Source organism: Pieris napi, chromosome 15 (genome assembly GCF_905475465.1).
Source record: "Pieris napi chromosome 15, ilPieNapi1.2, whole genome shotgun sequence".
In the NCBI taxonomy this organism is placed as follows: Eukaryota; Metazoa; Arthropoda; class Insecta; order Lepidoptera; family Pieridae; genus Pieris; species Pieris napi.
The window spans coordinates 2,394,938-2,408,086 of NC_062248.1; the positions used below are offsets into that span (position 1 = coordinate 2,394,938).

Here is a 13,149-nt window from a genome sequence, read left to right on the forward strand (position 1 = left end):
CCGGCAGACAGCTAGCTCCCTTATTCAGTTAGATTTTCGCTTGCAAACGAAGCAGACCGGCGGTATGTTATTTGTGTTGTGCCTCGTAATCATTGCGTTGTTATTTCTGTATACAACGCGAAACTTTCGATATTGGAGCAAGAGAAATGTGAAATATGACTTTCCAGTGCCCCTTCTTGGTAATCATTTCAGAAATCTATTTGGTATCAAAAGTCTTACACAACTGTCAACGGAGTTGTATTACAAGTATCCAAAGGAGAAAGTGGTCGGATATGTCAGAGGCACTACACCGGACCTTGTCGTACGTGACCTTGATATTGCCAGGCATATACTTAGTGTCGACTTCATTCACTTCTATCCGAGAGCACTCGGAAGAAACCCTGAAGTAGAGCCATTGCTTGGAAATATTTTTCATTTAGACGGTGATAAATGGAAACTACTCCGACAACGCTTGACACCAGCATTTACTACCGCTAAACTAAAAGCTATGTTTCCTTTAATTATAAATTGTGCTGAGAAGCTACATATTGTAGGAGAAAAAATAGACGAGAACGGTGGAGATTTCGATGCCCGGGAGTTGATGGCTAGATTTACAACGGAATTTATCGGTGCTTGTGGATTTGGAATTGAAATGAACAGTATTAATAACGAACACTCAGAATTTAGAGAACTCGGTCGATATATGTTTAGCCGACATTTTTATGATATTGTTTTAATGGGGATCTGGGAATTATTTCCCGAAGTAAGAAATGTAATACGTGTCAGAAATAAGGATTTAGACGATGCAATATCTAAAATTGTTTTATCAATATTTGAGCAACGAAACTATAAGCCATCAGGAAGAAATGATTTTATCGATCTCTTGTTGGAGTTATCTGAGAAAGGCAGAATTGAAGGTGAATCTATTGAACATATTGATAGCAATGGAGTATCCAAACATATAGTAATGGAATTAAAAACGATTGATTTGATCGCTCAAGTTTTTATTTTTTTCGCTGCTGGTTTTGAAACTTCCTCATCAGCCACTAGCTTTACATTGTATCAACTAGCATTAAACCCTGATATACAGAGTAAGATTCAAAAAGAAATAGATGAAGTTTTGGCAAAATATGATAATAAACTCTGCTACGACGCAATTTCGGAGTTCATTCAACTTGACATGGCGTTTAAAGAAGCTATGAGATTGTTTCCATCTTTAGGATTTCTGCATAGAAAATGTGCAAGGCGATACACTATACCCCAATTAGGTATTACGATAGATCCTGGCGTAAACATTATAATACCGATTCAAGCGATACAAACCGATGAAAAATATTTTGACAATGCTAAAGAGTTCAGGCCAGAGAGGTTTGCAGACGGCAAAAACATGAATAAATATGCGTATTTACCTTTCGGAGAAGGACCTAGAGCTTGTATAGGTGAGTTAAAACTTAGGCGGATGTAAATGTATTAAAGTAGAAAATAATGATAGCATAGTGTTTGCGTTATAATATCTGACAGATTAAGGGTCTGTTTCACAATGTATGGATAAAGTACCAAATAGCTATGCAACACATAAATTATTTGGAAGATAAATTGTGCTATTTGACACTTCATCGGACTCATAACTTATGATGAACTTTATGTGACGAATAGCGCTATCTGACAGTCGTGAAACACAACAATAGTGTTAATTCTACCAATAAGTAATAAGTAGCTAATTTGGAACTTATGTAGAACTTATCCGTACATTGTGAAACAGACCCTTAATGTATCATTTATTCGAAATAATGGAAATACATCGATATTTGAATTTATGATTTTGTACTTACAATATATTTTGAAAAACTGACAAAGACTACGAAACATTTAATCATTTGCCTTAGGGCATCTCGGCAAACTGAGTATGTAAACGGAGATGGAATCAACCGGTACAAACTGGTCAAGGAGCAAAGTAGTAGCTTTATACCGGTTAATTGTATATCTTTGAATACATATAAGACCTCATTATACACATAAGAAATGTTTTCTGACATGTTTGTATTGCGATATCAAAGGTCTTATCAAAACACCCTCTTAATTAAAAACAACAGTAATATCACAGATATATTTTTTTATTGTCCGTCTATCGCTTTATAATCTATCACTGATATTATATTGATAAATATTTGCGGGCGTCTAGGTTAGATAACGAATATTTTAAATAGTGTAGTTGTATGAACTAAAAGTATTAATTGGCTCAAGAAAGAGAAAGAAATTTATCTATAAACAGTACATACTATAGGTTCAATCTTATGATTTTCTATGTGTTTGGGTAAGAACTAAAGAGACGTTATAAAGCGTAAACATTTTGATAATTTTGTGGAACTTGTACCTATACAATCTGTTGCGTAGTTTATACCGTTGTCATGATTGATTAGGGTTCAACGATCTTAAACGGTTTGCAAAATTTGAATGATATCTGTTACGCCGTATGGTCACAATATTGTTTATTCGTTTTTACGACAAACAATATATTGTATGTAGTGAAAATAGAATGGATAGTTCCCATTGACGATTTTTATAAGAGACGTTGCCTATGTGATTTTGTGCGAAAAGTATATCCGTGCCGACCTTTTGACCTCTCGGTCGCTGTGACCGATGTGTACCTTATGCGCGCGCATTAATCGTCATAATTAAATAAAATATATAAGTCGTACGAATAAAGATATTTGTTAAAATCCAATATGAATTAATAAATGATGTGAGAATAGTGATAATGATAATAATAATCAGTGGCGCTACAACCTCTTTAGGTCTGGGCCTCAGATTTCTGAATCTGTTCCATGATCATTTTTTAATGTGCAAGTAGGTGATCAGCCTCCAATACCTGACACGCCGACGACTTTTTGGGTCAAAGTCATGTCGGTATCCTCACGATGTTTTCCTTCACCGTTCGAGCGCATGTTAAATGCGCACATAGAAAGAAAGTCCGTTGGTGCACAGCCGGGGATCGAACCTACGACCATAGGGATGAGAGACGCACGCTGAAGCCACTAGCTTAAAAACTTAGGGATAGAAACACCAATAAACTATAGGTACTAATTAATGTTTGCTAACAACAAAGAATTTAGACAAATTTTAGACAAGAAATTAGACATCACTAAAAGTAAACCTGGAGGGATTCGCCTAATATGAAACTTAAAAAAAATATATTTTTTAAATCATTGAACTTAATTAATTGATAAGCTCAGGAAATAGCAAAAAGTGTATGTTGTTCAAGTAGAACCTGTATTTATTATATTTTAAAATGTAAATTTTATTGTTTTTGCAAAGTAGTTTCACCACAAAATACACACTTTGTGTTAATATTACTTATAGTTAATATTTTAACACTAATAACTACTAACTAACTAGGCAACACGCAGCCGCACGTTTTAAACTTTATCGACGAGTTTTTCTGACTTCGGATTGTGGAAATCGTCAGATTATATATTTTTCGTCATCCTTGAATTATTTCCTTCTAAATAAAAAAAAATCAGCCACGCTCGAGAATGTCACGATGACGTTTTTTAATACAACTTTGCATCCCCAAAGAAAGGAGTTCTTTGCGTCATTTGTAAATTGTCAGATTAGTGAAATATATCTACACTTCTTAGCATGTAGTTAACTCTAGTAGCATGTAGTTACCTTAATCTGACGCGCTCGAGAATTTCTGATGATTATTTTTTTTTACTCATCTGATCCTTTATCCTTGACGGGCGGCCATATATATTGGGCTCATATTTGGTAGAGGTACTTAACCGGGTACAAGGTGACAGATTAATATCCCCCTGTATATCTGTCCTAAATCCCGAAATCCCCCCTACTATAAAGCTAGGCGCCGCACTCCGGTTCGTGCTTTGCCCTTTGCTTCTAGGAATGATCATTAAATTATATGATGCTACATATTGTTAATACATTAAGTATAATAACGTGAGCAAACCTAATTTAATCAAATTTGAACCTATTAAAATTATAACAAAGATTATAATTTTATCTGAGTTAGGCAATTAGACCGCTAATTCTAGAATTTGCGCGACACATACAAAAACACCTCGGAGCAGCTTTCTCGTTGAAGACATATTTTGTTATTCTATCAATTACCTAAAGGTTTACGATAAAACATGACGATATTCATACGATACTTTGAAGATCTAAAAAGTAAAGTCTTGAATCTAAAACTGTTTCCTTTCATAGGTTAATAAACCATCTACTTATAAGTAGTCAAACAAAGCGTGAGTTAGATTATTAGATTATTTTTCGATAACAAAATGAAAATCCAGCCGAGGACAAAACCACCAATAAGACCAAGTAGCTGCAAATCCGAATCATTTTGTTTGATATTTTTACGCAAAAAAGTTTATTTATACATAATAATTATTTCATATATCATTTTTCACAGGCGCTCGACTCGGTCAGATGCAGTCTCTGGCGGGGCTGGCTGCTATTCTGCAGAAGTTCACCGTAGAGCCCTCAGACAAAACCCCCATGGAACTACCTATTAATCCATGGAGCAACACTGTACAGTCTGTGAAAGGAGGCATACCATTGAAATTAAAGCGACGAAAGTGATGAACTGTCATAATTATTAATAAATATTATAGATTTAATTTTGACAGTTTACTGCCCTATGCTGAATTTCTTTATTGTATTAGCTTATTTTGGTAAACTTTTTTAAATACCTACTAACCATTAATGAACGACTACGAGTGCTAAGTACTGAGTTGTCAGGAAAGTTAGAACTTTCGTCTGAATTTGTTAAACTATAAAATTGATTTATAATAATATAAGAAAACAGTTACATGTGTTTATTTATTGACACTTATAAATTCATAATTATATAATCTAAATTATAAATTCTAAATAATAAATATTGTGTACAATGTAATTTTCTATATCCCGACATTCACTTAAATAAATAATAAAATTAAATTAAAACCGTAGTAAAATTGAAAGACGCCTCCCACTTGAAGGTAAATTCGTCCGCGAAACAAGTTAGCTCCAGTCCTTAGCTATTTCGTCCTTAGTGCAATAGATCTAGCTGGTACTACTATAGCTTTAAAAAATATATCTTAGAACGGTTGCCCGTTTCCAATGCATATTTACAATATCAAAATACCATAGCTTAAGAATAAACCATACATATTATATACTATTGTCATAAAAATTCTGGAACAATAAGCAAGTTTTATACGTAAACACTGCATTATTATAATTGAAATATATTAAAGGGAAAAAAGTTTCACTTATTTTATAAGGCACTAGGCTAGGCCAGGTCAGGTACTGTTGGACTGACCGAGTTAAGGCCAAAAAAGGCCACCTCCAGCCGACTTGTCTCGGCAGTTGAAGTAGTACTATTTAAAAAGCACAGAAAATAAACCATGTTACCATTAATTATTAAATAAAATTCACAGAATAAAAACATATTTTTGTTTGCACACATGAATTCATAACTTATTACTCAATTGTTATTCGTATAAGAGGACAATTAAAGGTTGTATTGTCATAGTTATATTATATTCTATAATCGTCACTAATGTTTTAACAGCTAAAGTATTTGGTTCGTTAATAAAATGTTTTTATTCTCATTCTTTGTTGCGTCATTTTTTTTAATTTTGTATACGTCACGAAATTTTCTCTATTGGAGTAAAAGAAAAGTGAAACATGAACTTCCGCTACCAGTATTTGGAACTCATTTCAAGAATCTATTCGGAATCAAAGCTCTTACACAAATAACAACGGATTTATATAATAAATATCCAGAAGAAAAAGTAGTTGGATACTTTCGAGGCTCAACCCCAGAGTTAATAATTCGAGACCTCGATATCGTCAGGAATATACTGAATATAGATTTTATGCACTTCTACCCACGAGCAATGGGTAGAAACGTTGAAATGGAACCACTGTTAAGTAATTTATTTCACGTGGATGGTGATAAATGGAAACTCCTACGACAGCATATGACCCCAGCCTTCACGACAGCGAAGTTAAAGGCAATGTTTCCTCTGATTATTAATTGTGCAGAAAAACTACACACCGTAGGAGAGGACATTGCTAAGAATGGAGGAGAATTTGATGCTCGAGAATTGATGGCTAGATTCACTACAGACTTCATCGGTGCTTGTGGCTTTGGTATCGAAATGAATACTATGAATAATGATCAATCAGCGTTCAGAGAGTTGGGTAGAAAAGTATTTAATGTACCTTTACGTGATGCCATTCTTTTGGCGGTTTGGGACCTTTTTCCAGAAGTGAGAAAGTACATTTGCGTTTCTAATAACGATGTTGAAAGGGCAATGTATAATATTGTTGTAGAAATATTTGAACAGAGAAAGTACAAGCCATCTGGTAGAAATGATTTCATTGATCTTTTGTTAGAGCTAATAGATAAGGGAAAAATTGTAGGAGAATCCATCGAGCATATCACCAACGGAGATCCACAACCTGTGGAATTAGAACTTCAAACAATGGATTTGGTAGCACAAGTGTTTGTCTTTTTTGCAGCTGGATTTGAAACGTCATCGTCAGCGACAAGTATGACATTACATCAACTTGCATTAAATCCGGAAATCCAACTTAAGATCCAAACAGAGATTGATGAAGTGCTAACAAAATATGACAACAAACTTTGCTACGATGCAATATCAGAGATGACTCAATTGGATATGGCCCTTAAGGAAGCCATGAGATTATTCTCATCTTTAGGATTTTTACAAAGACAGTGTGCAAGAAAATATACGATACCACAATTGGGGATCACGATCGATCCTGGTGTGAAAGTAATAATACCAATACAGGCCATCCATACTGACGAAAAATTTTTTAAAGACGCCAAACAATTCAGACCTGACAGGTTCTCATCAGAAGCTGTGAAAAATTTAAATAATTACTGTTATTTACCGTTTGGGAAAGGGCCAAGGGCTTGTATCGGTAAGTTGTTTTTACAATTTCAAGAAAAAAGTTTATATGTGAAAATCTCTGATTAAATAGTGACTAATCTTAGAATACTAAGCTTCCTTATATAGAAAGTGTAGTGGCTAATTATTACTTTACTTATAATTTACAGGGGCACGTCTTGGTCAGATGCAGTCCCTAGCTGGTTTGGCCGCAGTATTGAAAAATTTTTCGGTGGAACCTTCAACAAAAACACGGGTGGATCTGAAAATTAACCCTTGGTCCAATATTGTTCAAATTGTGGATGGTGGCATTCCTTTAAAGCTTAAGTTACGTAAATAGTAAAATAGGGGTAATTCCTTTAGTATGGGAAGCCAAATACGATGTAAATGATTTTAAGCTTTGTGAATTAGGAATATAAACAGATATTGATAATTTCCGGAAGGAGTATTTATTTATATTTGCTTTACAATTTCACATTATATAAGTATAACTAGCTTATATACAACATTTAAAATAATTAAAATGATACGAAGAATCTATAATAAAATTATAAAGACGAAAGAATCGACGAATCTAAATAAATTAAAAACGGCTTTCAAAACTTCGTGATTAAAAAGAGTGGCGGAGAGTTCATTGCCAGTTCTACGTCGTTGCTTTGAGAACTGGCAGTAAATGTAAAATTAAAAGAAATTAAAAAATTTATTTCTTTTTTGACATTGTGTTACCTATATGAAGAAATGATTTTGATTTAATTAACCATGCTTTGTTTCCCCACACACTGTTCCAAAGTAGCAACTCACTTATACAAACATGAAGTTTGTATGCATGAATGAATATTTGTTACTAATTCACACGTAAACGGTATTGTCGTCGGTGTATTCATCAGAATAACATAGACTACAATTAACAAAGATTTTGTGCAAATAGGCCAAACTATAATAAGCGTCACGAAAGTCGGAAACGAATATGTAGTGTATCTCTTAAAATGTGGTACAAAACGGTCAACAGCTACGCAATGGAGGGGGAAGAATTCGATTTTATGAATTTTGATTTAAACATAGATTAGATGGGACCTTGGATAAGAAAATAGGCTACTAGACGCACTTATTAATCTTGCGCAGACGAAGTCGCGGGCACAAGCATGTATATCTACACTAATATTATATAGACGTAAGATTGTATTGTTTTTTGGCTCCAAATTTAAAAATTCTTTCATCATTACAATATTTTCATAGGTATAAAATCTTCGTAGGTATAAAAACTTTCGTAACGCCCATAGTAAGGACATTTTAAAACTCACATTTTAAATTTTTCAAAAAAAGTTTTCTTTTTGATTATTTTTTTTCTATTATGAAAACATCTTAACTAAAAACTAAATTAAAAAAATTAATTTTCTCTACAATTCATGAGTTATCTTAAAGTCAACAGTCTTCTAATAAAGTCTATTGTTATTATCAGAGTCCATGTGCGTAGTAAACCAATGAGGTTAGTGCGATGATTGCTATTGTGGAAAAAAACTTATTTGCTTGGAGTCAAGACATTTCCTGTCATTTAAAAATGTAAATAGATGTTTGATAGTCTTTATTTTTCCTAATGTTTTTTTAATATTTATACATGCAATGCAATTTGTAAGAATTTATTATGGACCGTGTGATTCGTTTTACACAGTATCACATAAACCTCAAAAACTAAGAGGTCTGAGAGGTAATTTACATTTTTAGAGGGAAAATTAGTTGTCCCATCCCGTGTGTTCATATGCCGTAGTGTAATGCAATTTTAGCATAGTTTATCGTAAAAACAAAGACAAATCTATACTTAGCATGTACCTACACAGGTAAATGTTGTATTTAAAGCTTTACATGTCATCATTACATGACATTTTTCTTATAACCGTTTGTAGTAAATTTAGAACACTTTAAAACTAATTTAACATTAATTATCTAGATCATCTCCAAACACTCGGCTTCCGCGTGGATCTGATACCAGTTGATTATGTCAACTATTGCGTGCTGGAGATGTGTGGACATGAGGTGCGTAAGAGAGCAATAGCTTTTACTATATTCAAAATGTTGAATACTGCAATTTGTAGCTAGCTACATAGCCCATTCTTAGGAATGGGGAAACCCCAGAAGAGGTCAGGGCAGATTATGTATCTTTAGGCAGATTATCACCTTTTTGTTAAATTAAGGATGTTTCCATAGTAATTGTTCAATAATAAAGTTAACAATTACTATGGAAAAATACTGATACTAAGAATGCATAATACACATTCGAGATTGTATAGTGATAAGATTGCTGGGTATCATTTAGAACAGTATATTGTTTAATCAAAGTCCAATCTAATATAACAATGACAACTTGTTTGAACCAAAACACTTATTTTTTTTTTTTTGGGGAAATGCATTGCGGCGCGAATGCTTAGTGCGAGAGGGTTATGTGGGACTCGTCATTGTGTATACTCACTAAAACCCCAAGGCGCCACCAACAATCGAGTTAGGCGGGATGCGGTAACAGCAGAGCCTTATCCGCATCCCGACATGCGATACGGCAGTTGCGTCCGCTCCCATTGTTAGTTTGTGAAGATACTTGACACAGCTAGTTTCCTTCACAGACCGGGCCATTCTCTTTTATTAATAGCTAGGGCAGATCGGGTCTAGTACTTGCAGCGATGGATTTACTGAGCCCTCCCGCCATTACAAGTCTGGACCCCTGGTGGGAGGGGTTTGAACCTAACATACCCACTTTTAACTAATCTAACCTTCTTCTTCTTCTTGAAGTGCCTCTCCACTACTGGAGGTTGGCGGTCAGCTCGTCATACTCCTTCTTATTTTTCGCCAAGCGCATCAGCTGTTCTACGCTGGCTACTCCCGTCCATCCTCTAATATTGCGGAGCCACGACTTCCTCCTTCTGCCAGCGCGTCTTTTCCCCTCGACCTTGCCCATCATGATTCTAACCTAACATACCTTTTATGTATGCAAACAGTAATGTCACGGTTCCTATTCAGCCTACATATAATAATTAATAAATCTGATGTCCAAATGTCTGATCTTAATAATATTTGCCTTAAAAATCACATTTTTATTTTATAAGTTGTTGTTTCATTGGTAAGGTAAGGTAAATTTTCCAGGTATTCCGCTGTAACATAAAGAATCTTGCTATCAATACACACTTTGAGCGAGACCCGGTCTGCCGTAGAGCGATTAACGCAGTTGTGGAATCCTCTGAAAAGTTCCTCAGAGCACGAAGCCACCGATGGTTCTGGGCACTGATAGAAGACCAAATATTCCGAAGAAGCGAGTTCGCGCCCAAAGACCACTGGCCCTTTGGACTTGACGACAACTTGAATGTAACCAAACAGTTGTTTAAATAACAAATAACTGGCTGACCTTGAAAATTGTTTTATTTTTTGTACAACATTTTCGTATTAGTTTTTCATACTAGCCAGTATTCAAGGATTACTAACGTAATCTTGATTAATACCAATCAATTAATTGGTTTATTAAGAATAATTAATTAACCAAGATTAATAGATTTACATAGTTAATTAATAAGGTAATCGCTTGCTCCGAGGAACAAGTCGTAAAATCAAAATCTATTTTTTTTTCCTGAAAAATAAAAGAAGGTATAGGTATGTTATCTAAAGCTGGCGGCTTCAACACATTTACACTTTGTGCTTGTGTAGTGTCTGTGAATAAGCGCGAGACGTGATGTCAAACTGAAATACAATCACAAATACATCACGAAAAGACTGTCCGTCTCTCTCGCGCTCGGTCAAGCTTATGAGTATAAAAGAGACAGTTATTGTTTTTCTTTTGCTACTGTTTATGTTGATCTTTACTGTTTTATATTATTATTGTTTTATACATGTTGATCTTTTTTCAAACATTACCAGGGCAATCTCGTGAATTGGTGCCCAATGTTTTTAATTATTTTAAGCATCTTAATAAAAACAGTTTAATGAAAAAATGTTATATTTAATTTGACATCAGATGCGACTGGGGTTTCTAAGAGGAGTATTGAAAGAATAGTTAGTGAAGTAAAAGTGAAGTGTGTATCTAGCTCAAGATGGAGCTTATGTCGAAAAATGAAAAATTATTTACACGAACTACTCTTTCACGTTCTTGGTCTGGCTTAGAACTTTTGGATCCATCCTCGCATGCACCTAATATTTATATGTATTTGACACATTTTTATTTATTTACAACCCACCCAACCATACTAAAACCAGAGTGGACTAAAATGTATAGCATGGCAAAAAAAACATATTTTGAAACATACTATATGTGAAATTGCATTTATAGTGTGAGTACTGTGAACCCGCCAGCTTTCGATAACCGACCTATAATGCTATTATTACTAGGATACTAAGTAAATTACATATACAAATATATATTTGAAATGAAAGCTTATATCCGATTTGACGATTCTAACATTGTTGTTATGTATTAAATATAAATAGATAAAATAATGTACATTACAGTAATTTATTTAAGTAGACTGAAGACCAAAAGCGTTTTACGATTGTGTCACAGTTTATTTAAACATAATTGGGTTTATGAAAAAAAAAATAGATTTTTTTTTAATGTATTTTAAAACTTTATTATTAACAATATTGATATTTAATGCAAAAAACTTCAAAAACATTTTTTTCAATTATAAACCATTAAACATTGATGAAATTTAAATAAAAATCACGTGACTATAAACGTGCCATGAATGGTCACCATAGTTGTGACGTCATAATGTCTATCGAGTATTTCCAAATTTTTGAACTTAAGTTTTATAATAATAATCCCCAACCACTTTCACGCGCCTGAAACAGTTATTAAAAAAATACAACTATACTAACCTAACGGAACTAGATAATAATTGTTTTTTTGGACAGCTCCGGCGCTACGGGAAATGCAGCCCCTCCACCCTTGCGTACCAAGGTACAGGCATTTTTTTCAAGCCTGTACCTTGTATTTTTTTTTATTAGGGGGCGTCCATTAATTACGTGAGGTGTTTTTTAAATTTTCTGTACCTCCCTCCACTGGTGAGATGTCGTGAGATTTTATTCAACCCCCTCCCCCATCCCCCAATCTCACGTGAGATCTTTAAAAATGTGGGTTTCTTACGTAAACGCGTTGGATTGTTATTGTAAAAAGAAAAAAATTTGCTTCGTGCTTTTATTTACGACTAAAACAAAATAAGTGATGTGTTCAGCGTTTAAGTATGGAGTTAGCGGGAAGTTTCAGAGATGGCCTTTAGGGTCAACCGTTTTCCAAAATTTTTTTTTCAATCAGAAAAAAATATTGCGTGATATTTGCCGAGACCCCCCCTCTCTCCAACGTAAGATTAAATGAGATTTGACTCGACCCCCTCCCCCCCTTAAACACCTCACGTAATTTATGGACGCCCCTTTAGCCGCTGCGGCTTGCATAATGCCTGTGCTTTGTTACAGCGGGTGGTGGCTGGTCTTCCTCCGCGCCTACGGTTTTAAAATAACACTAGGGGTAAAACTGACTATAAATATAAAAAAAACTATTATTTTTATTCATCGATTTTTCATGGTAACAAAACAATCGATTAATTAAAAAACCGATTTTTTATGCAGAATGTCTGTGCAATCAGTATTAATGATAAGATTGATAAGCATGCAGTTTTTTGTACCTAAATAAATTTAATTGTATCGCATTATGAGGAAAAAAGTAGATAATGTCATGCTGATGTAGGTATATTTTCGAATTATCTGCAGTACTTGTTTTGTTAAACATTTACGGTCTTAATAATAAAAAATCACTATACATGCGTTATAACAAGGTGATAGTAATTCAGTAAATAGAGCTTGTACAGGGCATAAATCGATGTCTATTGGTTGAATAACAAAACGACCCTTATTTATTGTTACCCTGGCAACCCGCCGTTTGCGTTGATTGACGTTTGATTTAATAATTTTGATACAACTCATAATTCTAATTCTATTTTATCAACCAAAGCAATTATATACACATTTACTTAATATACTAATAACATTTTATTATTTGCAGCTAATAGAAACTCCAAAACCTCAGACAAAGAGAACTAGAATTTTACATAAAAAGCCGCGTTCTGCAGTACAAAAGTTAGAAGAGGTTAGTATCAATGTGATAGAGAAAGGACTATATCATTCAAAACCCCTCAACGATCATACTTAAAGGCATCTCAAATAGTGGAAAGTGCCAAACTCCGCAACACGGTAGTGTTCCAGTGTTTGCAGGAAGAGCACGAAA

The 13,149-nt window shown here is 34.2% G+C and overlaps 2 protein-coding genes and 1 long non-coding RNA gene across 3 annotated transcripts; all 3 read left to right on the plus strand.

Annotated features, from left to right (window-relative positions):
• Positions 1-11: 11 nt before the first annotated feature.
• LOC125056641 (cytochrome P450 6B5-like) lies at positions 12-4,801 on the plus strand. Its single transcript, XM_047659857.1, has 2 exons — positions 12-1,418; positions 4,403-4,801. The coding sequence occupies exons 1-2, from the start codon at positions 65-67 to the stop codon at positions 4,570-4,572; spliced, it is 1,524 nt and encodes a 507-aa protein (XP_047515813.1). The 5' UTR covers positions 12-64; the 3' UTR covers positions 4,573-4,801.
• A 671-nt stretch (positions 4,802-5,472) lies between these two features.
• Positions 5,473-7,333, plus strand: LOC125056640 (cytochrome P450 6a2-like). Its single transcript, XM_047659856.1, has 2 exons — positions 5,473-6,930; positions 7,067-7,333. The coding sequence occupies exons 1-2, from the start codon at positions 5,574-5,576 to the stop codon at positions 7,234-7,236; spliced, it is 1,527 nt and encodes a 508-aa protein (XP_047515812.1). The 5' UTR covers positions 5,473-5,573; the 3' UTR covers positions 7,237-7,333.
• A 5,613-nt stretch (positions 7,334-12,946) lies between these two features.
• LOC125056690 lies at positions 12,947-13,149 on the plus strand. The gene is made up of 2 exons (XR_007118088.1): positions 12,947-13,011; positions 13,077-13,149. It is a non-coding gene; the product is annotated as an uncharacterized LOC125056690 (long non-coding RNA).

Excerpts from the sequence above, each read along its gene's own strand:
- LOC125056640 (XM_047659856.1), top strand. The coding sequence starts at position 5,574 with ATGTTTTTATTCTCATTCTTTGTTGCGTCATTTTTTTTAATTTTGTAT. Across the intron at positions 6,931-7,066 it reads AGGGCCAAGGGCTTGTATCG|GGGCACGTCTTGGTCAGATG; the intron begins GTAAGTTGTTTT and ends TATAATTTACAG.
- LOC125056641 (XM_047659857.1), top strand. The coding sequence starts at position 65 with ATGTTATTTGTGTTGTGCCTCGTAATCATTGCGTTGTTATTTCTGTAT. Across the intron at positions 1,419-4,402 it reads AGGACCTAGAGCTTGTATAG|GCGCTCGACTCGGTCAGATG; the intron begins GTGAGTTAAAAC and ends CATTTTTCACAG.